Here is a 27,675-nt window from a genome sequence, read left to right on the forward strand (position 1 = left end):
TTATTGGAAACTGAAAGTTCTAGTTACCTTTTACGAGTCATCAAAATCGATCGAAGGGCATATACCCCTCTGCACATCCTCTTTTTCCCAAATGCATCTGATCAAAATTTTGATATAGGGATTTTGTTTGAAATAGTCCAACGATCAGATGACAAAACTTAACCTTTTCAGGTAGGCACATAAACTTTGAAGGGGGCTCAAATGATTAGAAATTGAAAGTTCTATTTTCTTGGATAAGAGTCAAAAGTGATCTGATAGCAAATAGCCTCCCCCCTCCAACCCGAACGTCAAAATTCTCTTATATTTGTTTTTATTTCCCTACAGGCACTTCATATGGAAGGGATTATCGTATAAACTTGGAGAGGGCTCATACGATCAGAAATCGTATATTATAGTACCCTTTTTAGGAGTCAAATGCGATTAGAGGGAAAACAGTCCCCCCGCGCCTTTTTTTTCAAATGCATCCAGTAAGAATTTTAAAAAATAGTTAAAAGATCAGATGACAAACACTTTGGGGGAGAAAGAAACCCCCAGTGCCCAGAGGCAGGCGTTGTAAGTTATACCCTGGGGCATATATGGTTCTAATGGATGGGCTGCTCGTATATACTTCATAAGGGGTTTATTTTATTGGAAACTGAAAGTTCTAGTTACCTTTTACGAGTCATCAAAATCGATCGAAGGGCATATACCCCTCTCCACATCCTCTTTTTCCCAAATGCATCTGATCAAAATTTTGATATAGGGATTTTGTTTGAAATAGTCCAACGATCAGATGACAAAACTTAACCTTTTCAGGTAGGCACATAAACTTTGAAGGGGGCTCAAATGATTAGAAATTGAAAGTTCTATTTTCTTGGATAAGAGTCAAAAGTGATCTGATAGCAAATAGCCTCCCCCCTCCAACCCGAACGTCAAAATTCTCTTATATTTGTTTTTATTTCCCTACAGGCACTTCATATGGAAGGGATTATCGTATAAACTTGGAGGGGGCTCATACGATCAGAAATCGTATATTATAGTACCCTTTTTAGGAGTCAAATGTGATTAGAGGGAAAACAGTCCCCCCGCGCCTTTTTTTCCAAATGCATCCAGTAAGAATTTTAAAAAATAGTTAAAATATCAGATGACAAACACTTTGGGGGAGAAAGAAACCCCCAGTGCCCAGAGGCAGGCGTTGTAAGTTATACCCTGGGGCATATATGGTTCTAATGGATGGGCTACTCGTGTATACTTCAGAAGGGGTTCATTTTATTGGAAATGGAAGATTTTACTTCATATTTAAGAGTTAAACGAGATCAGAGATCAACAAGTCCTTTCCTCTCCCCACCCTTTTCCTCTAAAGCTATTCGATAAAAATATTGAGAGAACCATTTTATTGCAATAGTTCAATCATTAAATAACAAAAACTCTGGGGTCGACACAACCTCCAGATCCCAGTAGCAAGCCTTCTAAGTTATACCCCGGGGGCATAACTTAAAACACTTTAACTTACAAGTATTTTAATAAGGGGTGGCCACATAAACTTCAGAGGTAGCTCAATTGATTAGAAATTGAAAGTTTGTGCTATATTTTTAAGAGTCAAAAGTTATGGGGGGGCATCTACCCCCCTCCCAAACACACACACTCTCTTTTCCTTAAATGTATCCGATCAACTTGAGATTGATATTTTCTTTGAAATAGTCCAATGATTAGATAACAACAACTTCGGAACCAAAATAACCCCCCCCCCCCCCAATCCCAAAAATCGGGGGAACTAGGAGTTGTAACTTTTATCCCGGGAATATATAAGATTTTATGGAAGCGATGGTCGGATAAACTTCGAAGGGGATTCAAATGATTAGATATTCTAAGTTTTAGTTCCCTTTGTAAGAGCAAAAGCGATCCGGTGGCAACCAAAACACTCCCCCGCCCCCTACCAAAAATACTATTTCCACAATTGCGTTCGATCAACTTTTTATATACCCATTTTACCCAAAATAGACCACAAACCTTATAACAAAAACTCCAGGGATAACATAGCCCCCCCCCAGAACCGGGGAAAGTGTTGCTAGTTATGCCCCCGGGGTATGTAAGGTTTTTATTGGAGGGATGGTAGTTTAAACTACAGAAGGGGCTCATTCAACTGTAAATCGGAATGTTTAGTGCCGTTTTTAGGTCAAAAGTGACTGGAGGGCAACTAAATCCCCCCCCCACTTTGAGGAAAAAACAGCAAGGCCGTTTTTTCCTCAAGTACATCTGCTCAAAATTTTGAGACAGCCATTTTGTTCAAAACAGTTAAAAGATAAAATAACAAACTCTGGGGTTTACAGGCCCTCAGAGACCGGGGGTAAGTGTTGTAAGTTATACAACTGAGGCATTTAAGCTTTTAGTGTAGGGAGTGGTGGTATAAGCTTTTGAGTTGGATCATTTGATTAGAAATAAAGGTTCTAGTTACCGCTTGAAGAGTCAAAAGTGAACAAATTCCATAAGCACCCCCCCCCCAAACACGCACCCTCTTTTCCCAAACGCATTTAATCAAAATTTTGAGACAGCCATTTCGTTTGAAATATTCCAACGATCAGATCAAAAAAACTTCGGGGTTAACATCCCCCAGAACCCGGGGGAAGGGTTGTAACTTATGCCCGGGGTATGTAAGGTTCTTATGGAGAAAATAAACTCCAGAAGCTTCTAAAATTCTTAGAAATCGATAGAACTAGATCCTTTTTTGAGAGTCAAAAGTGATCTGATGGCAACTAGCCCCCCCCCCCCCGCCAACAGTCTTTTCCTCAAATGCATTTGATTGTATTTTCAAGATTTCTACTTAGTCAAAACTAGACCAAAGATCATATAACAAAAGTTCAAAGCCCCACAGAACCCTGGGACAAGTTATGTAAATTATGCCCCGGGGCAAATAAGGTTTTGTGTGGAAGGAATGATCGTATAAATTTCATTGGGGGCTCATTCTATTGGAAATTGAAAGTTCTAGTTCCCTTTTTAAGAGTCAAAAGGGGCCGGGGGTAACTAGCCCTTCTGTCTTTTTTATCCAAAATTCATCCAATCGAATTTTTGAGATAGTTATTTCGTTAAAACAAGTTAAAAAATCAGACAACAAAACTCCAGGGTGTACACAACCCCCAAGAGCCGGGAGGCAAGTGTTGCATCCTGGGGGCATATAAGGCTCTTATTCGAAGCTTTTGAATAAGTTCAAAGATGAGACAAGTCCAACCCCCAACCCCCTCAAAAAACCTAATGAACACTATTTTATTCCAGAGCTTAAGGGAGCTGACCCCTGGCCTTCTATGCATTGCTCAAAACTCCCCCCCCTCCCAAAAAAGTTGACTATATTTTATTCCGAAATTATGGCAACACCTCTGGTTCTCCATGGCATGACCTTCCCCCGCCAAAGAAAAATATTAACAATATTTTATTCCAAAACTTATGGGGGCTCACTCTTCGTTCTCCCATGTCCTGATACCCCTCCCTCTCCAAAAATTGTTTTCAATGATTGATAAATCATTGGATCTGGCCCATGGCCCTCCCTCCGTCTCTCTATGGCCCAACACTCCCTCCCTCCAAAACAAATAACAAATAAATTTGTTAACGATATTTAATCTCAAAAATCTTGGGAGATTACCCCTAACCCTCCCTATATGACCCGAAACCTCCCCCCTAACTCAAAAAACTTATTTACAATATTCTATTCCCAAAATCACAAAAGTTTGGCTACTGCCCGTTTCCCCACCGGTAAAGGCATAAGGCCCACTGCGTATTTAGCTCTTTGTTAAAACGAATGATATTACAAATATTTTCTTTCGTACTTATTATAGCACTGAAAATAAAAGAAAAATTGTAGTGAAACCAGACCAGGATTTACCAATAGACCAACTAGGCCGTGCGGTTTTTACTATTTCCAAAGTTTTGGGGATTTCCCAAAAAATCTTGCAAAAACGCTTATAATGATATTTAATAATATTTCAATGACATTTATGGGATTTCCCCAGATATCATTATATATCGAAAATTCATCTTTATTCGATTAGTTCTTGCCAAAACTGATAATTTATTATGGAATAAAAATTATTTTGAATATGGAAATTTGAAAAAACTTGAGACTTTGGCAATAAAACTCGAAGGGAAATTAATTTAAAAAAGTTCTGAAAAAGAAGTGTTTCAAAGAAAAAGTAAAGGTCAATTTAAACCTAAGATCAGAAAAACTAGAAACCTACAATAAGTCAAACTCAAAACGACTAAAAATTACTATTAAACAATAAATAAAATTAAAATCGAACAGAAATTAAATCAACAATCATAGAAAAAATATACAACAGATACTAATATAAACGAATATATAAATCTTAAAACGAGGAATGTTTAACTTGAATATGCAAATCAAGTTTAAAACGAACAGTAATATTTTGCTATGTAAATATAAGTGAAATCAAAACGAACAGAAATTAAACAAACAATCATGGCAAAAAAATATACTGTAGGTAATAATATAAACAAATGAATAAATCTTAAAACAAGTGAAATTAAGTTGGTTATGCAAATCAAGCTTGAAACGAATCAAAATCATTACAAACAAGAGTTTGGATTTTGCCTCCTTCTATCACTATTAAGTCTAAAATCTACTGTGTCATTGGCTCTTTACTGAAAACGAATTATATTACAAATGTTTTCGTTTGTACGTATTACAACATTAAAAACAAACTCCAAAATGACAGTAAAATTAAATTTTGAACTGAAAAGATTCCAGCCATTAAAATCATTATATATCAAATATTCAGTTTAATTTTATTTGTTCTTTCCGAGAATGTTCAAGACAAATACAGCTTCACTACGAACAAGAGTTTTATACTGCCCCCTTCCCTAACTGTAAAAGTCTAAGGCATACTGCGTCATTGATGCTTTATTAAAAACGAATTATATTACAAATGTTTTCTTTTCCAGTTGTTACAACATTGAAAATAAAAATGAAATGAAAGTGAAATAAAATCTTATAACGAAGATCTTTCAACATTTGATAGCATTATATCAAACATTCAGTTTGACTTTATTTGTATTTTCCAACATTATTCTAGACACACATAATTTTCAGTAAAGCGCCAATGACGCACAAGGTTTTAGATTTTTACAGTGAGAGAAAGGAGTAAGACCATGGATACGTGTTTATTTGTTTTTGTTTTTTGTTGTTTTTTTCCATGGGTGATTGAATCATACCAATAGTCCTAAGATATGGAAAACGGCTCAGTCGAATGGAAATTAAAATTCTAGTGCCCTCTTTAAGTGGCCAAGAGATTGCAAAGCAATTGCCCCCCCCCCCTTACTAACATTTTTTCCTATAATTCATCCAATCAAAATTCGGGATCAGCCATTTTGTTCAGCATAGTTGAAAAACTCAGTAACTGTTTCTTTGAGGATAAAATAGCCCCAAACAGCCACTGGGGAAAAGTTTTTAAGTAAGGAAATTTGCCAATTTTTTACGTATAGTATTTCTTATTGGAAAGCATGCAGACATTTTCTGGGGAGAAAGGAGAATTTTCTGCTGAAGGGATTTTCTAGGAGGATAATTTTCCATACAGAGGGAAGTTTTAAGGGGGGAGGGGGTAAAATTTCTAAGGGATATTTTAAAATGGAGAATTTGCCAATATTCCTATACAATATTCTTTTTATTTGGCTTACTTTCTCTTTGCCAACTCAATTTTTCATGTAGGGATGCTAAAGGGAATTGACTTAGGGAAATATTTACCGGGTTGGAATTATCTAGATTAGTTTTCCGTAGGTTGGTGGATTTTCCATGGGAGAAATTCTCAATGGGGGAGTTTTCCACGGGATAAATTTTCCAGAGGGAATTTTCTGTGGAAGCACCTTTCTACTAGGGGACGTGGAGTTTTTATGAGAAAAAATTTTCTATCGATGGGGAGGGGGGTCCGACATGATTTTAGTCTTGCTGTCCTTTTCTCAACACCCCGCTCTTTACGCTAAAGTTTTTCATTACTTTGAAGAGTAGAATTGTAACAAAGAGGTAATTTTTAGCGTAAAGAGCTGGGGTTAGAAGGGGAGTGTCCCTTTCATGTACAGAATAATTTTTGTCCGGTTTAAGTTTTAATGTCACTCTTTGCTTTCAATTAAAAGCAAATTGCTTTTTATTTAAATTTAATATAAAAATCGGTTCTACTAACTTATGAAGTAGAGAAAAACCCAGTTTTTCTTCAAATAGGACTAAATACATTGAACTTTGAGCGAGCAAAAATTATCCTGTATATAAGGAGAGCTGCCTTTTGGGTGGAAGACCCCCTTCCACCCAATCTGTGTGGTAAAGTTTTAATAGAGGTTTACTATGCTATTTAGAGATTGCGTTTTTAAATTTTCGAGGTCTAATAATTATCCCTTCAGGGATGCCAAGCACCTCACAGCCCAAGGGACAAGAGTCGTAAATTATAAATAATTAAATCAATGTTAACATGCAGGATATGTCATTGGGAAAGGGGGAATATTTGATCCTAGGTTCGTTCAAATAATTTAAGGGTGTTAAGCTGAAACTTCATGGGTTGTTCAGGGGATACTGAACTAAATCTTATTTCCAGGCCAGAAATAAGAGGGGCTTAAAATATCTTAGGAATGGGTATGGACTGTAAATTATGCAAGATACCCATTGTTTGTATACAGCGTTATTTACCATTGGATAAGGGGAAGGGAAAATTTGATTCTGGGTGTGTCAGAAAAGGCTAACGGTATTAAGGTGGAAATTCAGGGAATATAAGATGAAAATTCAGACACTATGGGTATCCAGATTATCAAAAGGGTGTGCAATATCTACAGGTAAAAAGGAATGCGGCTACAGGTATTAACTGAAAACTTTCAGGAGCAATAATGCTACCACTGTAATTTCCACTGCGACTATTTGCGACTGCAACTATGACTACTTGCGACTAATTTCAAGTGCAATTAACTGTAACTTCAACAAAGACTACTTGCGACCGGGACTTCAACCACTTTCGACCAAGACTATTTACGACTGCAACTTCTTAAGAATGCAAATACTTGCAACGGCGACTACTTGCACTACTGCGACAACTTCTGACTGTGACTGCAAGCACTTAAGACTGGAAATATGAATGCAACTCGAATGGTAATGCAGAAGTGGCTTTAGGGGGGGACAGAAAAGGCACTTGCCCCAGGTAAGAAATTTAAGGGATATAAAATTTCGAATAAATATTCAAACGGTTATAATCATTTTGTAACTTTCGACATTTTACTTCAAAATAAATCAGAGGGTGCAGTTAGCAGCAAGCATAAAATTGAATCAGGTGTTTTGATTTTTCCCAATTAACTAATTTTAGATTCATTTTCTAGAGATAATTAATAGTTTTCAGATGCTAAAGTAGGGGGAATGAGATTTAAATAAAAGAATTTTTTCCTTTTCAATAAATGAAAATTTGTTAAAATTTGGCCTGAAAACTTTTGGTACAGGGGGGGGGGGCACTAATTAAATTTTATCCCGGAAGTAAGAGAGGACAGAACTGCCACAGTGGTACTGCGGTTATTTACAATTGTGGCTATTTGTAACTGTGAGTGGGATTAATGTGATATGTGCAATGAAGTGCCTCTACAAATGTGACAACTCATGACTGTAGCTGCTATTGCTTATGACTGTGACTGCTACTATTAGTATTGCTACCACCAAGAGTTTAACTATTCAAAATGCTGAAATGGCCTGCCTCTCAAAATGGCAAAGTGCATTCAAATTACCGAAAGGGCTTATCTGCAATATCTCATAAATAGCAATGACAATTAAGTTGAAAATTTAAAGGAATTTTGAGGGAAAATTGATCTAAATCGAAAGACGCTATGTGCATCCAAGTTGTCAAAATGATCTTTCTGGGGATATCTATATTGATCTCATAAACAGCTGAGGCCATTCAGTTGAAACTTTCTTGGAACGTGAAGAGGGATATTAAACAGAGTTAAAAGACATTATCCAGGTAGTCAAAACGGCATATATCCAATATTTTAAGAATAGTTTGGGAAGGGTATCAACTTGAAGCATTCAGAATGTTAAGGGGTGTGTCGAACATAATGACACTATGCCACTATACTGTCCTTTGCTATCCTAGCTGTAAATGGGCATAGGGGCAATATGTCAGGAACAGCAAAGATTATTAGGTTGAAACTTTCGGGAAAAATCTATAGAGATATTGAACTAAATCAAAAGACATCGTGTACATCATGGTTGTCAAAATGGTTTATTTGCAATATATATGGAATGGTTAAGGATGCTAAGCTGAAACATCTAGAGAATTTTGAGGGGGAAGTTGGGCTTAACCAAAATACAACTAAGTGGATCCTGGTTGTGAAAAATATGTATGTGTAATATCTCAATATATTTGGTGGGCGCTTTAGTTTAAGTGATACTTAATCATGATAATTTTACAGGGTATAACCTTCAATGTACATACCGTTTATATGCTTAGTAACACCTAGCATAAATTTTCTTTATAATAAAAGTCGGCCCTTATTTTCCAAATATTAGCTTGTTAAATCCAAAGAATTTTCCCCTTTGTGGTCTATTGACTATTTCCGTTGAAAATTTCAAAGTTTCCTCCATATTCCTAACTCTGTATTTGCAATTGTAATCCGCTTTTCTGAGATTTAAGGAATCAATAAAATAAGTGGTTTATCGAAAAATAACGAACAGGGAAAACTCTCAATAATCCATAGACAATGAACTTAAAGAAACAAAGCACTAACAAGACGTATACAAACAGCTTCGAGTTCTGTCCATTCAGAAATTTAAGCTCTAAGAGTTATTGCAGGATCAAGGTATTCTAATTCTAATCCACAAAATGAAATCAGAAAATAGGCTCCCAAAATTTAGCGGTTAATCCTGAGCTATTAATAATTAATACCTAATATGAATAATTAAAACATAATTGTCGAAGCCGAGTTGATTTATTGTAATGAATGCAACAAACTAGCAATAAAACTACCTCGCAATTAATTAAAACAAAATGACAGTGATCCCATGTTCCCGCCCTATATGACTCATTGGAAAACCTTGTTTTACTTTTATTTCGCCAAGGGTTAACATGTCGCCTTTTTATTGAAGAAGTGGGGGAAATCAAGAAATGGGAGACGTGTTGTCGTGAAGGGACATGGGCCAAAGGGTCTGATTTCTACTACTGATTGAAAACTAACTGGGATAAACACAAAACCAGGAAATATTGAGCCATTCTTGATAGCAAAGAAAATCCAGTTGCTTATGTTACCTTTCAGCAATTGCTGAAATACCTGAATAATCACAAAATCAAAATTGGTACACCAGAGTTCGATAAAAAGCTTTGACATACATGTACCTATACTAGGGAAAAAAACGAAAAAATTAAACTTCGGAAGTACCATTGTAGGAAGCGATAAAATAACACTTTCAGACACTCTTAACTGCCGTTAAAGCCACTTTCAAAGGTTAGTTTTTCCTTTGGCTAATTAAAAAATTAAAAAAAACTGAAAAAGAAGTTTTTATAGGAAAGCCATAATAACTTAGATAAATAAGAGCCAAATTAAACTTGATACAAGAAAAAATAGTTCCTATTAATTTTTCAAACTCGAAGCTACTGCAAATTATTGTTAAAGAATCAATAAAACTCAAACGAAAAGAAATGAAAATAATGATCAAACAGTTCGGGGTAACGAACAGTAGTAAGGAGAGCCCAAGTTCAATAGTAACCGAAACTCTAAAAAATGGAATTTTGATACCAATAGTTAAGTCAAAAGAATCACATCTTTATTCTGATTTTAAATATATAAGTTTCTTCAAGTTTAGTCTTACCTATAAAAAGTTTAGAGCTGAGAAAATTTGCCTTATTTTAGAAAATTGGGGGAAACACCCCCTAAAAGTCACAAAAGCTTAAGGCCTAGCCGAAGTCCAAGTATTTTACTACCTAGTCAATTCTTTATCAGGGGGGCAATTCTGTCAAAGACAAATTTGTCAGTTTTCTTCATTGCTTCAACTAGAGCTTCACTTTCAAATATGAGAAGGTCAAACTTAAGGGGTTTCTCATTCAAAATTACGATTAGGCGCAGGTTATCCTTAACAATTCTTCTTGTAATTATTTTTAAAATAGAATTTATTTTATATCTATTTATTAACTGACAGTTTCGTGTCTGCACGCTACTTATTCTCCAGACTGTTTATCAGTTAGACTGATTATTTTCAGTTAGTTGTAGCCAAACCGGCTATAACTAACTAATACGTCGCTGAATCAAACAGTTGGTGGTAACGAACTGTAGTAAGGAGCGACCCGGCTCAATGGTAAACGAAACTCTAAAAAACGGAATTTTGATACTAAAAGATACATCAAAAGAATCGGATTTTCATGCTGATTTTAAACATACACGTTTCATCAAATTTAGTCATTGTCATCAAAAGTTACGGGCCTGAGAACATTTGCCATATTTTGGAAAGTAGGGGAAAGACCCCCTATAAGTCATAGAATCTTAACGAAAATCTCACCATCGCATTCAGCGTATCAGAGGACTCTATTGAAATAGTTTTAAGCTCCTACTATACAAAAATGTGGAACTTCGTATTTTTGGCCAGAAGACCTATCACGATTTTTTTTTTTCCAGGGGTCATTGTATCGACCCATTGGTCCTAGGATGTTGGAAGAGGGCTCATTCTAATCAAAATGAAAAGTTCTAGCGCCCTCTTTAAGTGACCAAAAAAATGGAGGGCACCTAGGCCCCCTCCCACGCTCATTTTTTCCCAAAGTCAACGGATCAAAATTTTGAGATAGCCAGTCTGTTCAACATAGTCCAAAACCATAATAACTATGTCTTTGGGATTTTCTAGCATTATTATTAAAAAACAATGAAAAAATAAACATGAAAATTTTTTTCAACTGAAAGTAAAGAGCAGCATTAAAACTTAAAACGAAAAGAGATTTATTACGTAATGAGGGGCTCTTCTTCTCCTAAATATCTCTCTCTTTATTCTAAAGTATTTTTAGTTATTTCAACTATTTATTCTATGGCATTTCTGATTCAGGGGTAAAGACCGAGGTATTAACGAGGGGACAAACCCCCTCATATACATAATAATAATATAAGAATATAGAAGTTGGCTACTTCAGTTAGTTCTGAAGTTACGTATATTTTTTTACTAATAAAAACGTTCATTAATAATTAAAAGTTCTAGTTGCCTTTTTAAGTAACTAAAAGATTGGAGGGCAACTAGGCCTCCTTCCCCACTCCTTATTTCTCAAAATCGTCTGATCAAAACTAAGAGAAAGCCATCTAGCCAAAAAAAAGAATTAATATGCAAATTTCACTTTAATAATTTATTTGAGGAGAGCCAAAATCAAACATGCATTAATTCAAAAACGTTCATAAATTAAGTAAAAAAACTACTTTTTTTAACTGAAAGTAAAGAGCGACATTAAAACTTAAAACGAACAGTAATTACTCCGTGTATGAAAGGGGCTGTTCCCTTCTCAACGCCCCGCTCTTTAGGCTAAAGTTTTTTTACTGTTTAATAAAGTAGGATTGAGATAAAGAGTCAAACTTTAGCGTAAAGAGTGGGGCGTTGAGAAGGGAACAACCCCTTTCATACACGGATTAATTTCTGTTCGTTTTAAGTTTTAATGTCGCTCCTTACTTTCAGTTAAAATAAAAACTAGTTGTTTTTATTTAATCGCTCAAGAAGAAAGAGAGTGGTTAGTCCCTTGGTCTAATTTAAGCATTCACACCCGCTCCGATTACAGCTGCATCTAGTCTTTTGAGAGGAATTTTTGATTTCGGAACACAAATATGTAAAGTATTTGAAGAGAATGCAGCCAGAAAGTATAAATTATAGAAATAAGTTTCTGATTTTTGAATAAAATATTTTTTGCTCTATTTTTTGATATCTCAAAACAACATTGTCAAGTGTAGCAATCTAGAATGCAAACCCGAGACAGGTTTTATAATTATTTTGGAATTAAAAAAAAGAAATGTCGGCTTTAAGAATTGATTAGATCAAAATATTCATCAGATTTTTCTATATGTGTTAAAATAAAAACCGCCGAAATCACTAATTCAGGAACGTCAGGCAAACTCCAAATGTTTAACATGGGATGTATAGAAAAATTACCTGAGAGCCCGTCCTGCCTTAACGTAAATTACTCCGTGAGCTTCAGCGTATCAGAGAACTCAACTGTAGAAGTTCCAAGCTCCTATCTACAAAAACGTGGAATTTTGTATTTTTTACCAGAAGACGGATCGAAGATGCGTGTTTATATGATATTTATTTTTTCTTTTTATTTCTTCCCAGGGGTGGTCGCATTGACCCAGCGGTCCTAGAATGTCGTCAGAGGGCTCATTCTAGTGAAAATTAAAAGTTTTAGTGCCCCTTTTAAGTGATCAAAAGGTTGAAGGGCACCCAGGCATCCTCCCAGGCTAATTATTTTCCCAAGGTCATTAGATCAAAATTCTGAGATAGCTACTTTATGCAGCGTAGTCGAAAAACCATATAACTATGTCTTTGAGGACGACCTACTCCCCCATAGTCCCCCGTGGGAGGGGCTGCAAGTTACAAACTTTGACCAGTGCTTACATATAGTAATGGTTATTGGGAAGTGTACAGACGTTTTCAGGGGGATTTTTTGGTTGGGGAGGGGTTGAAAAGAGGGGGATATGCTGGGGAAACTCTCCATGGAGGAGTTTGTCATGGGGGAAGAAAATTTCCATGAAGGAAGCGCAGGATTTTCTAGCATTATTTAAAAAAATCAATGAAAAAATAAATATGAAAAAGCTTTTTCAACTGAAAGTAAGGAGCAGCATTAAAACTTAAAACGAACAGAAATTATTATTCATATGAGGGGCTCACCTCCTCCTAATACCTTGCTCTTTACGCTAAAATGTTTCTAGTAATTTCAACTATTTATTCTACGGCTTTTGTGATTCAGGGGTCATTCTTAAGGAATTGGGACAAACTTTAAGCATTAGTGTAAAGAGCGAGGTACTGATGAGGGGTTGAACCCTCTCATATACTTAATAAAAACATAAGAATGCAGAAGTTCGATACGTAAGCTAATTTGTGAGTTACGTATATCTTTTATTAATAAAAACGTTCGTAATAAATTAAAAGTTCTAGTTGCCTTTTTAAGTAACCAAAACATTGGAGGGCAACTAGGCCTCCTCCCCGCTCCTTTTTCTCAAAAACATTCGATCAAAACTATGAGAAAATCATTTAGCCGAAAAAATAAATATGCAAATTTTCTTTTAATTATTCATCTGCGGAGAGCCAAAATCAAAACATGCATTGATTAAAAAATAAAAGAAAAATCAACTGAAAGTAAGAAGCGACATTAAAACTTAAAACGAACAGAAATTACTTCGTATATGAAAGGGGCTGCTTCCTCATCAACACCCCGATCTTTACGCGAAAGTTTTTTTTAACTGTTTTAAAAAGTAGAGTTGAGAGAAAGAGTCAAACTTTAGCGTAAAGAGCGGGGCGTTGATGAGAAAGCAGCCCGTTTCATATACGAAGTAATTTCTCTTGGTTTTAGGTTTTGATGTCGCTCTTTACTTTCATTTAAAAAATTTTTTTATATCTAATCAGTCAAACAGGGCGGGCCACAGATTCAATGCCATCTCGTTTCAATTTACTGCCTTAAAGTTTTTTTATTACTCAATTTACTGCCTTCTAGTAATTGTCACACTTAAAATAATTAATTATTTTGTCTTAAAAAATAAATTTTCAATTACATAACTCAATATTAACCAATAAATCCTGGGAGTCAACTTAAAAAAAATCTTCTGTATCTAGGATCAAAATTAAATTTAAAGAAAAAATTTTTTCTTAATTGAAATTAAGGAGTGACATTAAAACTTGTTTTGTATTTGAAAGGGGCTGTCACCTCCTCAACGCCGCAGTGTTTACGCTAAAGTTTTCATATTTTTAAAAAGTAAATTTGTGAGAAAGAGTCTAACTTTAGCATAAGGAGTGGGGTTGTTTTTTATTTAATTTTTGAATGCTTTTGAATTAATACAGGTTTTGATTTTGGCTCACCGTACATGAATAATTAAATCGAAATGTGCATATTAATTTTAATTTCTTTTGGCTAAATGGCTTTCTTAAAGTTTTGATCGGACGATTTTGAGAACAAAGGGGCGGGAGAGGGGGCCTACATGCCTTCCAACGTTTTTTTTTTTTTTTTTTTTTTTTTTTTGTTACTTAGAGAGGCCATTAGATTTAATTTAATTTTTCTTTTTCTTACGAACGTTTTTATTAGTACTAAATATGCGTAACTTAAGAATTAACTTACGTAACGATCTTCTATATTCGTATATTCTTATTGCGCATATGAGGGGGCTAAAGCCCTCGTCAATACCTCGCTCTTCAAACTAAAGTTTGAATTTTGTTCAAATTCTTTAAGAATGACGCCTGAATCATAAAGGCCGTTTAATTAGAATGAATAGCTCTTTTGGATTTACTAAAAATACCTTAGCGAAAAAGGAGAGAAAGGAGGGGACAAACCCCGTCATATGCGTAACAATTTCGTTTTGTTTTGAGCTTTAATGTTGCTCCTTACTTTTAGTTGAAAACAACTTGTTTTTACTTAATTTCTCATTTTTAAATGATGCTGGAGAATCCAGCTTCCCCTTCATGGAAACTCTCTTTCTCCATGATAAATTCCTCCTTGGAAAGATCCTCCTACATAGCCCTTTCCTCCCAATACCCCCCCCACCAGAAAAACAAAACTTGAAAACGTTCTCAATAACCACTTCTATATGTAAACAATGAGCAAAGTTTATAACATGCAGCCCTTTCCCTGGGGACTCTGTGGGATTAAGTCGTCCTGAAAGACATAGTAATTAGATTTCCCGACTATACTGAACAAAATGGCTATCTCAGAAATTTGATTCGGTGCCTTTGGGAAAAATGAGCGTGGGAGGACATACTTGCCCCCTAATTTTTTTGGTTACTCAAACAGGGCACTAGAACTTGTAATTTTCGGTAAATTGAGCCCTCTAATGACATTCTTGAGCCTCTGGGTCGATGCGATCACCCCTGGAAAAAAATAAATAAACACGCATCCGTGATCTTTCTTCTGGCAAAAAATGCAAAATTCCAAATTTTTGCAGGTAGGAGCTTGAAACCACTACAGTAGGATTTTCTGATACTCTGAATCGTATGTTGTGATTGTCATTAAGATTCTATGTGGCTTATTGGGTGTTTCCACCTTTTTTCAAAAATAAGGCAAATTTTCTCAAGCTCATAACTTTTGATGGGTAAGACTAAACTTGATGAATGTTATATATTTTGAATCAGCATAAAAATTTGATTTATTTGCTGTATCTCTTGGTATCAAAATTTCGTCTTTTAGAGTTTCGGTTACTATTGAGCCGGGTCATTTTGTTTTTTAGCGTTTCGGTTACTATTGAGCTGGGTCGCTCCTTACTACAGTTCATTATCATGAACTGTTTGATAACTACAGAATGCAATACATCTTAGTGCACACAAAAATTATAAAATGCTATTATAAAATATTATATTAAATTAATAATTTTAAATTAATAAATTAATAATGCTATATTATAAAATTATAAAATATGTGCACACAACTCGAAGCTGTTTGTTTAAGTCTCTTCAGTTGCTTTATCTCTTTAAATTCATTTTCAGTGGATTATTTAGAGTTTTCCATGTTCGTTTTTATTTCGATAGACCCCTTATTATATTGATTCCTGAAAGTTTAAAGTAAAAGGATAACAATTGCTAATAATGAGGATGGAATATCCAGTAAACTTTGAACTTTTCTATGGTATAGTTAATGCACAAAGAAGAGGGAATTCTTTAAATTTAACAAGCTGATATTTTTAAAAAAGGACAGGTTTCAATTGCAAAAGTAACTGAATGTCAAATTTTAGTAAGCAAAGAAAAGGTATGGAGTTCGATGGTTTTGAGTTTGAGTAAAATTCTCAAGATTGACTATCGCTTAAATCAACTCACCCACCGAACGTGAGCCTCAGCACAAACAGTATCAGAAACTGATAAGAGAGGAAGCTTGAGCTTTTTCAGCAAAAAAATATGATTTCCTAAATACAAATATTTATTTTACGTTATTTTGTTCGATCTCTATCTTGTTTTACTTACTCCTTACGTTGTCTCGACATAACAGATCCAATTTTCCATAGTGGGGACTGAAATTGTATCTACATACATTTTTGTAAAACTAGATTATATTCTACATACTAACCTCCCCATATTATTCAATTATCAAATAAAAATGGCCAAAGACAGAAAGTAATTCCCTGTTTTAGAGAATTTGAAATTGGACTCATATACATTTTAAGAAATCATTTAATTATAAAAATCAGATTTAATAATCATCATTTAATTATTATAGCTAAATATTATAAATTGCAAAATTCAGCTTCCTTTGAATTGCTTTTTGATTCATGTTGTTCTGTCAGTGGTCGTATAAACCTTCAGTTGATGCTGAATCTATGTTAAATTACCAATAAACCTAACCAGTTTCCAGTTAATCCAGAGACACAAATCTCACTTCAAAAGAAATATATATTTTCTAATCAGAATAAGTCAGAATTCTAAATTGTTCAGGTCACTGATAACCATTCTGACGACAAACTATAAATAAGATTTTTCTACAGTAGAACACAGTAAGTGCATACTTCACAAATGGTGTATTAGGTTTCGCTCAGATACAACAAAATCGGCAGGAGCCTATATGTTTCACGGAAAATTTCGGCTTCACTTTTGGATATATTTTGTATTTAAAAATTTCTAAGTTTTTGGTTACAAATCTAAAGCTAATATCGGAATGCAGAAGTCCAAATAGAGATGTATGGAGTACTGTTCCTTTTTGAGAGTGGTGTTTGTTTCTTTCAGAAATGGTCCAATGTAAAACCTTCTGTAAAACACCTAAACCAAACGTTATGTTTCACTTTTATGGGGGGTTTCCATGCAACTCAGACTTCTTTGACTCAACCCTGTTTAACTCAACCTGTTTTAAAAAAAAGTCTAGTTTAATTCAATCCTCATTCAATTGAACCCCTATTCAACTCAACTCCCGTCTAACTCAGCACCGGCTTAACTCTATCACTGCTTAACTCCACCTCCATTCAACTTAAAGCGAGTCAGCTCAATTCCTGCTTAGCTCAACCTTCATGCAAGTTAGCCCTCTTCAACCCAGCCCCCGCGCAATTCAACCATCGTTTAACTTAGACCCATTTAGCTCAATGAATACGCTCTTATCCATATCCTTCATTCAATTCGAATCTCATTCGATTCAATCCCAACTCAATTTAGCTCATAAAACAGTTTATGATAGGTTGTATAGGAGTTGAGTTGAATGTAGGCTGAGTCACATGGAGGCCAAGTGAAGTAGGCCTTATACTTTTACCGTAAGAGAAACGGTGAGTAACCTTACTCTTGTTTGTAGTGAAGACACTATTCAGTAGAATTGCATAGCCCCTACTCCCTGAAAATGACCACTGTCTAACAACCAATCCTTAATCCAATTCTCACTTCTCCTTGAGTTCTTCTCCCAATTATTATAATAAAAGAAGAAGTTAAACTAGTTTTGCAGAACTTTCTAGCCACTTCAGCAAGGTAATGAATATGCTAAGTAAAAAAAAATAGTATTTAAGTAAAAGAATGATACTTTTACCGTTAGAGAAAGTTTCAGTAGCCATACTCTTGTTTTTAGTGAATACACCATTCATTAGAATTGCATAGCCCCTACTCCCTGAAGACGACTGCGCTGTAACAACAAATCTTTAATCCAATTCTCACTTGTCTTTGAATTCTGTTCTCCCTATTATTATAATCAAAAAAGGTAAATAAATTTTGTAGAACTTTGTAGCCGCTTAAGTAAGAGAATGATAATTCTAAGTGAGAGAATTGGTTATTTAACTAAGAGAATGATACTTTTACCTTTTGTAAAATGGTTAGTAGCCAGACTCTTGTCTATATTGAGGACTCTATTCATTAGAAATACATAACACCAATTTCTTGGAAAGAATTGGGAAAAAACTTTCAGAAAGGTATTCTAAATAGTTTGTTTTTCGTTTTTTGACTGCAAAAAGTTGTTTCAAGTTTTTAAAAACTCCTTATTTCAAAATAAGCTTTTTTTCCATCAAACTTTTATCAAAGTGTAAAAACTAGTATCATAGTGACAATATCAAAGTACCGAAGCATCAAAGTAAAGAAAGCATCACGGTAACAAGAAGCAATTTGCATAACCTACAGCCCTTGCACTGTATCGAACTTACCACGTAAATCATTAAATCCAAGTATCAAAGTAAACAACTTATCAAAGAAATAATGGTTAAGTTCCATACCAATGAGCCATTTCCCCATGAATGGGGAGGATCCACCCCGGAAGCTCGGTTATATGGCCTTTAAACTATTTTGAACTAAAGGGTTGTCTCAAAATTTCGACCGGATGCCCTTTGGGAAAGTGGGGCGTGAGCTAGTTGCCCTTTGATTACAAATGACTCTTCGAAAGAGACAGAAGTTTCAATTTCCGATCGAATGATCCCCCTCAAAAATTAGTAAGACCACTGCTTCCACAATAACGTTATATTCTAATAGTGGGCAACTTACATAAGTTACAATCCCTGCTCTAGGGGCTAGGGAGGATTTTCCAACATCTAAGTTATAGTAATTTGAGTTTTAGACTATTTTGAACAAAATTGCTATTCCAAATTTTGATAAGAAGCATTTGGGGGAGGCACAAGGAGGGTTGTTACTTTTTTTCTCTTTCGATTCTTAAAAACTTACATCTTATATAAGTTACAATTGTTGTCCCGGGTACAGTGGAGGATTTCTCAACCCCCTAAGTTGTTGTAATTTGAATTTTGGACTATTTTGAACAAAATGGCTATTCTCAAAATTTTATCGGATGCATTTGGGGGAAAAGCGTGGGAAGGGGTTAGGTACCCACCGATCACTTTTGATGACTTTAAAAAAAGTAACTAGAATCTTCAATTTCCAATAAATAAGCTGCCACTGAAGTTAAAACGACCACACCTGACATAAAACCTTATATGCCCCCGGTGCACAGCTTACAACACTTACCCCTGGGCTCTGGAGGGGGGGGTTGAACCTGGAGTTTTATTAGTTGATCTTAAACTATTTTGAAGAAAATACCGATCTCAAAATTTCAATTGGATGCATTTGGTGAAAAGGGTCTTGGAGGGGGGCTAGTGGCCCCTCGATCACTTTTGATTCTTGAAAATTGCACTAGATTTTATGATTTACAATCGAATGAGCCCCCTTCAGACTTTTATACGACCATTAATTCCATAAAAACCTTATATGTCCCCAGGGCACAACAATTGCTCCCGGATTCTGGGGGGCTGTTTTATCTCCGGAGTTTTTGTTATACTACCTTTGCTCTATTTTGAACATAATCGGTATATAAAAATTCCCTTGGATGCTTTTGGGGAAAAGAACGTTGGGAGGGGGACTTGTCACAATCGAATCACTTTTAGCTCAGAAAATGTGAATGAGAACCTTCAATTTCTAATCATTTGAGTCCTTTCTAGAGATTTTAGGACCATCTCTTCCTTAAAAATCTTATACGCTCCCAAGACATTAGTTATAACCCTTCCCTGGGCTCTGGGGAGGGAACAACGAAGTTTTGTTATCTGATTGTTGGGCTAATTAAAAACACCGCCTATCTCAAAAATTTTATTTGGATGCATTTAAGGAAAAGAGGCTGTATGCTTCTGGGGGAGGGGGGTAGATTCCCTTGGTTAACTTTTGACTCATGAAAAGGTAACTAGAACTCTCAATTTCCAAACGAATGAGCCACCTTCGAAGTTAGTTTAGGCGACCACCACTTACACAGAAACCTTATACACCTCCGGGGCATAGCTCAAAACACTTGCCCAGGGGCTCTGTGGGGGTGGCTGTTCTGACCACAGGGTTTTTTATGTGACGTTTAAACTATTTTTAAAACATTGCCTGTCTCAAAATTTGTATCGAATAGGTCTAGAGAAAAAAGGCAGTGGGGGGGGGCTAGTTACCCTGAGATTTCTTTTGAATCTTGGAAAGTTAGCTAGAACTTTCAACTTCCAATTAAATTAGCCCTCTCTGAAGTTTATACGAGCATCCGTTTAGTAAGAAACGTATATGCCCCCAGGGCATAACTTACAATGTCTTTCCCTGAGCCCTGGGGGGTTGTATTGACACCGGAGTTTTGTGACTTTTGAACTATTTTTTACAAAATTACTATCTAAAAATTTTTATTGGATGGGCTTGGGAAAAAAGTGTGTGGGAGGGGGCTAGTTGCTCTTGGATCTCTTTTGATTCCAAAAAGTGAACTAAAACTTTCAATTTCCAATCAAATGAGCCCTCTGAAGTCTGTAAAAGCATACCTTCCATAAGAACCATATATGCCCCCAGTGCATAACTTACAATGTCTGCCCCTGGGCCCTGGGGGCCGTGTCAACACCGGAGTTTTTGTTATCCGACCTTTGAATAATTTTTTTAAATAGCTATATCAAAATTTGTATTGGATGGGTTTGAAGAAAAGGGCGTGGGGGATAGCAGCCCTGCGATCTCTTTTGACTCTTAAAAAGTAAACTAGAACTTTCAATTTCCAATCAAGTGGGCCTTGTCTGAAGCTTATACGAGGATCCCTTCCATAAAAACCTTATATGCCCTCAGGGCATAATTTACAACACCTGCCCCCCGTCCTTTTCCAGTTCACTGAAAAATTAACTAGAACTTTCAGTTTCCATTCAGATGAGTCCTGTCTGAAGTTTATACAAGCATCCCTTCCCATAAGAACCATATATACCCCAGGACACAACTTATAACACCTACCCCTGCGTCCTGGGGGGGGACAAAGCCGAAGTTCTTCTTATCTGACCTTTGAATTATTTTTTACAAAATGACTATGTCAAGATTTTAATTGGATGGGTTTGGGAAAAAAGGGTGTGGGAGGGGTCTAGGTGCCTCGGATCTCTTTTTGCCTTAAAAATGAACAAAACCAGTCAATTTCCAGTCAAACGAGCTCTCTGAAGTTTATACGAGCATCCCTTCCATAAGAGCCATATATGCCCCAAGGGTATAACTTACAACGCCTGCCTGTGGACCCTGGGGGTTGGGAGGTTGTGTCGACACCTGAGTTTTTCTTATCTGAACTTTGAGCTATTTTTAACAAAATGGCTATCGCATAAATTTGGAAAAAAGGGCTTGGAGAAGGGCTAGTGGCCCTCTGGTCTCTTTCTACTCTTAAAAATTGATCGAGAATTTCAATTTTCAGTTCAAAATTCTTCCAAATTGAACCATATTTGCCCCCAGGGCATAACTCACAAATCTTGTCCCCGGGCCATGGGGGTTTGTGTCGACCATGGAGTTTTCGATACATGATCTTCGAACGATTTGTAAAAATGGCTATATCAAAAATTTTATCGGATGTCTTTGAGGAAGAAGAGTATGGAGGGGGGATAGTTGCCCTCCTTTCAATTTTGACTATTAAAAATTGAACTAGAACTTTCAATTTCCAATCAAATTATCCCTCTCTGTCCCTAGCGCATAACTTAAAAAGCCTGCCCTCTGGCCCTCGGGGTTGTGCTGCAATCCGAGTTATTGTTGTGTGATCTTTAAACTATTTTTTTTAAAAAAATAGCCGTCTCAGAATTTTTATTGGATGCATTTGCGGAAACAAGGTCGTGGGGATTGCACTCCGATCACTTTTGATTCTAATAAATGGCACTAGAACTTCCAATTTCCAATAGTGAGCCCCTCCAAAGTTTATGAGACGACCCCTTCCATATGAAGTGCCTCTGGGAAAAAAATAATAATAAATAATAAAACATTGGAGCCGAATGGCTTATACATTAGGCAACGCTATAGCGTTGCCTCTGATAGTTGTAGCATTATAATAGACTCTTTGTCTTAGCCGTTATGATTTCTCATGTCCTGTTGCTCGTGTCCTCTGAAAACCACCCAGATGTAACGAACTGTAGTAAGGAGTGACCTTGCTCAATAGTAACCGAAACTCGAAAAAACGGAATTCTGATACCAATGGCTACATCAAGAGAATCACATTGGAACCAAGAATGGTTACATGCTGATTTTGAATATGTAAATTTCATCAACTTTAGTTTTACTCATAAGAAGTTACAAGCATGAGAAAACTTGAATTATTTTAGAAAAAAAGGGGGAAACACCCCCTAAAAGTCATATAATCCTAACTAAAAATCGAGCCATAGGATTCAGCGTATCAGAGAATCCTCCGGTAAAAGTTTCAAGGTGCTATCTTCAAAACTGTGGAATTTTGTATTTTTTCGCCAGTAGACAGATCACAGATGCGTGTTTATTTGTTTTTTTTTCCAAGGGGTGATCGTATCGACCCAGTTGTCCTAGAATGTTGCAAGAGGTCTCATTCTAACGGAAACTAAAAGTTCTAGTGCCCTTTTCAAGTAAAATTTGACCGGATCAAAATTTTTAGATAGCCATTCTGTTGAACGTAGTCGAAAGCCTAATACCCATGTCTTTGGGGGCGACTTATTCCCCCACAGTCCCCGGGGGAGAGGCTGCAAGTTACAAACTTTGACCACTGTTTACATGTAGCAATGGTTATTATGAAGTGTCCAGAAGTTTTCAGGTGGAATTTTTTGCGTTGGGGTGGGAGTGAGTCGGAGGAGTTCCATGAGAGGATCCTCAGTTGGAGGAATTTATCATGAGGGAAGAGAATTTCCATGAAGGGGGCGGACGATTTTCTAGCATTATTTAAAAAAGAAACAATTAGAAAATGAATAAAAAAAATTTCACCTGGAAGTAATGAGCAGCATTAAAACTTAAAACGAACATCAAATATTACGTATATTTGCTCTTTACGGGATTTTTTCTCCTCCACAATACCTTGCTCTTTACAATAAAGTATTGTCAGGAATTTCAACTACTTTTTCTACGTTCTTTGTGATTCAGGAGTCATTCTTAAAGATTTGGGATACAATTTAAGCTTTAATGTAAAGAGTGAGGTGTTGACGAGGGGACAAAACCCCTCATATACGCAATAAAAATACACAAATATATAAGTTCGTTACGTAAGTTGATTCGTAAAGTAGGTATGTTTATTATTAACAAAAATGTCCGTACAGAAAATAAAAATATCTGGTGCATTTTTAAATAACCAAACATTGGAGGGTAATTAGGCCTCCCCCCACCACCTCTTTCTTATCAAAATCATCCGATCAAAACTATGAGAATGCCATTTAGAAAAAAAATTAATATGCAAATTTCGTTTTAATTATTCATGTGCGGTGAGCCAAAATCAAAACATGCATTAACTCAAAAACGTTCAGATATTAAATTAAAAAAACAAGTTTTTTCAACTGCAAATAAGGAGCGACATTAAAATTAAAACGGAAAGAAATTACTCCGTGTATGAAAGGGGTTGTCCCCTCTGCAATGCCTCGCTCTTTACGCTAAAGTTTTTTTTATTGTTTTAAAAAGTAGAATTGTTACAAAGAGTCAAACTTTAGCGTAAAGAGAGAGGCATTGCGGGGGGAGGACACCCATTTTCATATACGGAGTAATTTCTGCTCGTTTTCAGTTTTAATGTCGCTTCTTACTTCCAGTTAAGTTTTTTTTTTTATCTAAATCTTACAAGGGTGACCCCCGAGCATTGGTGATTATTCATTAAAACCAACTAGTTTCAGTTACGGCTCGGTTTGTTTGCACTCCGCTTTGTCTGTCTGTATGCCTTCATTTCTCTCCATCTTTTTCTCTTTCTCTTTCTCTTTGATATTTCATCTCAGAAAGCATTCAGGAATTAAAATTTGAGCTTCCTCCCCCCCCCCTTGCTCTATTCTCTTTGAAAAGAGGATATTTTTTGTACAGGAAGTTCTCCAAATACTTTGACACGATAATAAATAAAATATTCTGAAAATTTTATTACCAACAAATGTTTGTTGCTCAAATACCAAGAGTCCGCCTTAAGTTGAATAAAAAAGGGTCATATATCAAAAAGAGTGAGAATACGAGTTCTATTAGCTGTATACTATAGGAATGTTTAATGTAATTTTGTAACACTTTTGAAATATTTGTTTACTATTTGGAAAGGACTTCTAACCTTGTATGCGTCACCGGTTCTGACAGCTTCCTTTGATAATGCAACTTGTCCAGCTATGCCCACACCAAGGGGTATTCTGCACAGCTCTGATCTTGCTTTTTCTATGCTTACCTCCAAATCTGAAAATGAAAATAATCCTAAGCAACAAAGTCTAATCAATTTTTTCTTGCTAATGAACGGTAAGTAAAGAGCAGTTCTTTACTTTAGAAGCCGAGACCCTAAAAAGAAAAAATTCAGCCAGTAATATTTATATCTTCTGAATGCTTTTCTCATACTGATACCAAATATGTAAAAGTCACTATCTATTTATTTGCCTATCAACATTTATCGGCACAGGAAAAATTTTGAAAAAGGCAGGATAGGCCGCCTTTTCATGGGTTACTGAAAAACTAAAATTTTGGTGTACACAATATATTGTGTTTGATTTAAAAAAAAAATAGGTAGGATCTGTTTTACTTTTTTGTTAAATGATTTTGGGGAATCTATTACTTTTTGCGTTGTTTGGTAGTTTAGAGATATCCAAACAAGCAGTAGGAGCTACTGGTTAATTTCCATTTTGTATTTTCTTTATAAGTCAATAAATATTCACTGTGACTAATATGAGAAAAACCGCTGAAACAGATTTGGTCTCGATAAAGATTTCAAAATATTAGATCAGGGCCTGAGGACCCTGAGGGAAGGTTTTAGCCCTATTTGCAAAATATTGAAAATAGTATGTGTTTGTTTGATTTTTGCCTTTTTTAAGGTGTTTTTCAGTTTTTCAGTCTTCGAGTTTAATTCAATATTTGTTTTTCTCTTCTTTACCAATTCACTGGTTGTAGAAATTCAACAGACACCATTTTTCTATTGCCATTTTTAAGTTCCCTAGCGAAAAAAAATACAGTTTTTAATGAAAGTAAAGAGCAATATTAGAACAGAAAACGAAAAAAATAACACTTTGTATAAAAGGATTGTCGTCTCCCTGGAACCTTTAAGTCAACTGTTATGTAAATTTAGCCAAAATACATAAAGAGGAAAAAAGGGGTCAGCTTATGAGTTAGATGCTTTTTTCTTAATGATTGCCTTTCGAAATTTCATATTTACAAGTTTTATTCTCTGAATAACATTCTTTTCTATTCTCTCTATATGAAAACCTTTTACCCCAATGAACTTGTGTAACAGCATTCGTCCTTTAACGATGCAACAAATATTCAAACTATCATAAACATTGGGGTATTCACTGATGTGACAACACCAGCCACATCTGTATTTTGTGTTCTCTTGAATTTTAACGTCGCAAAGCTTAAGATTTAGTTTAATCTTTGTTTATTTTTAAAACGATATTCCAATGTATTTCAGGAAGTATACCCCAAAAGACATAGTATTTATATATTCAGATCTGCCTTATTGTCATAGCTATAATGAATTTCAATCTTATATCACGATTTTCCACGATGGGTCTCAAGCCAAAAACACAAGGAAAGCCCCTAGTTACCTCCAGCAGAAAAAAGGTACATAAACCTGTAATGTTTTGTTAAACCCTCATTCAACATTTTATAACAACTTGCTTAATTTCAATAGCAATCTTAATCGTTTTTTGGAAGATATAAGGAGGAGAGGGTATATAGTCCTTCAGTCATGCGGGAATTCAGCTTCTCTCAAATTTCAATATAAGATAAACTGATTTGGAAGGTGCTTCGGACCCTAATTTTGAATAGATTTCCTGTGTGGTGTTAAGATATATAATATGATGTTAAGATATATCATATGAAAATTACTAGGCCAATGAAGTCCTAATGTTCAATTAAATTTCACAGTTGATAACACATGCCTCCTGAAAACGGGATACCAAAATAAGGGGGCAGGCCTTCTGAAAATGGGGCAGGCCTTCTGAACAGTCATTTCTGACTGTTTTTCAAATCAGGCTGGAAATCTTACCTCTGTAGAAAAATTTTCCCAAAAATTTCCCCTTCTAGTAGAAAGTTCTTCCAGCAGAAAATTCCCCCTGGAGGATTTATCCCACCGAAAGCTCCTCCATTGAAACTTTCTCTCGTGGAAAATCCCCCCCCTAAGGAAAGATCCTCAAGACAGTTCCAACCCAGTGAAAATCTCCCCCTGATCATTCCCCTTAACATATCCATATGCAAAATAGATGCGGAAAAGTGAAAGTAAGACAAATAGCAAGAACTTCATGTGGGAATTTTGGCAAAAACCCCCAGTGTAAAATTTCCCCTGGAAAGTCCAGTCCCGGATACTTCCCTTTCCGCAGAAAACACGTTGAAAATCTATAGCGTCATGGGCTCATGATGTCCCCAAAGGCATGAATAATGATGAGAATTATGTTGGGATCATTAAACTATGTATAACAAAATGTCTATCTCAAAATTTTGATTGGATGACTTTGGGGGAAAGGGGGTGGAAGAGAGGTTGGTTGCCCTCTAGTCTTTTTGATTGCTTAAAAAGTGTACTAGAACTTTTAGTTTCCGTTCGAATGATCCCTCTCAAAATATTCTAGGACTAATGGTTCGATAAAGTCATCCCAAGGAAACACAAACAAACAAGAAAACATAAAAACAAATAAACATGCATCCGCGATCTTTTGTCTCTGGCAGAAAATACAAAACCCACATTTTTGCAGTTGGAAGCTCAAAACCTCTACAGTAGATTTCGCTAATACACTGAATCCGATGGTGTGATTTTCATTAAGATTCGTTGACTTTTAGGTGGTGTTTCCCTCCTTTATGAAAATCGGTATCTTAAAGTTTCGGTTACTATTGAGCTGCATTGTTCCTTACTTACAGTTTGTTATCACAAACTGTTTTAAACAGGCTCTCTGAAAATTTTCATACAATGCTACAAAGGGATAAAAGGATTCCCATGCATGAAAAAGGATAAAATTGAAGAGCTTGTGTCTCTCATAGATGTCATCACACTTCTTCTACTTAAAAGGAAAGCCAGAGAACAGATTTCTTTTCCTCCATTTGTTACGCATCGACTAAATTTCTTCAGCTGAAAAGGGGATATAGAGAGAGGGAGAGACCGTGAGACAGAGAGAGAGAGAGAGAGAGGGGGAGAAAGAGAGAGAGTGAGAGAGGGAGACATAAATCAAAAAATAAAATTTGAATAAAAGCATACCTGATTCTACCGAAACATCAAAAAGCTTTGGAACGAGATATCTTGAATCCCTTGTCCCCTCCACCAGGAAAAGGGAAGCACGATCGGCACATGTTAGTAAATTTACATTTGTAAGTATTTTGTAGCATAGCGTATCGAGGTCTAATTCAGTCGCAATGTCCCTGACTAACTCCATGAAAAGACCCATATCTTCACTTTGTGTATGTAGGTCCGACTCTGAAGCAGTTATTGGTCTTACTAGACCAGAAAGTGATGTTGAAGATCCTTGGTAGTATCCTTTTGGCATTTTAATGAGACTAAAAGAAGAAATGAGTAAATTTACAAATTATAGTAAAAAATAAGCTGGTAATTACAATAAGTAAAAACATTTAAATTTTAAAATGAAAAAATTAAAGAAATATAACAGGAAAATAATAAATAATAAAGAAACGACAATGAAAAAAGAATTCAGTGTAATTGAAATTTAATGCAGTTTTATTTGGAA

At 35.7% G+C, this 27,675-nt stretch overlaps 1 protein-coding gene across 2 annotated transcripts in view; it reads right to left on the reverse strand.

The window, feature by feature from the left end:
- The window catches only part of LOC136024820 (cGMP-specific 3',5'-cyclic phosphodiesterase-like), a 186,904-nt gene that overhangs the window by 125,088 nt on the left and 34,141 nt on the right, over positions 1-27,675 (reverse strand). For both annotated transcript variants that reach the window (XM_065700299.1, XM_065700298.1), the window contains exons 2-3: positions 27,192-27,487; positions 24,078-24,196 (exon numbers count right to left, since the gene is read on the reverse strand). In XM_065700299.1, the coding sequence (XP_065556371.1) occupies positions 24,078-24,196; positions 27,192-27,477 (405 nt within the window). In that variant the 5' untranslated portion in view covers positions 27,478-27,487. The remainder of the gene's footprint in view (positions 1-24,077; positions 24,197-27,191; positions 27,488-27,675) is intronic.

This window comes from Artemia franciscana, chromosome 3 (assembly GCF_032884065.1).
Source record: "Artemia franciscana chromosome 3, ASM3288406v1, whole genome shotgun sequence".
NCBI lineage: Eukaryota > Metazoa > Arthropoda > Branchiopoda > Anostraca > Artemiidae > Artemia > Artemia franciscana.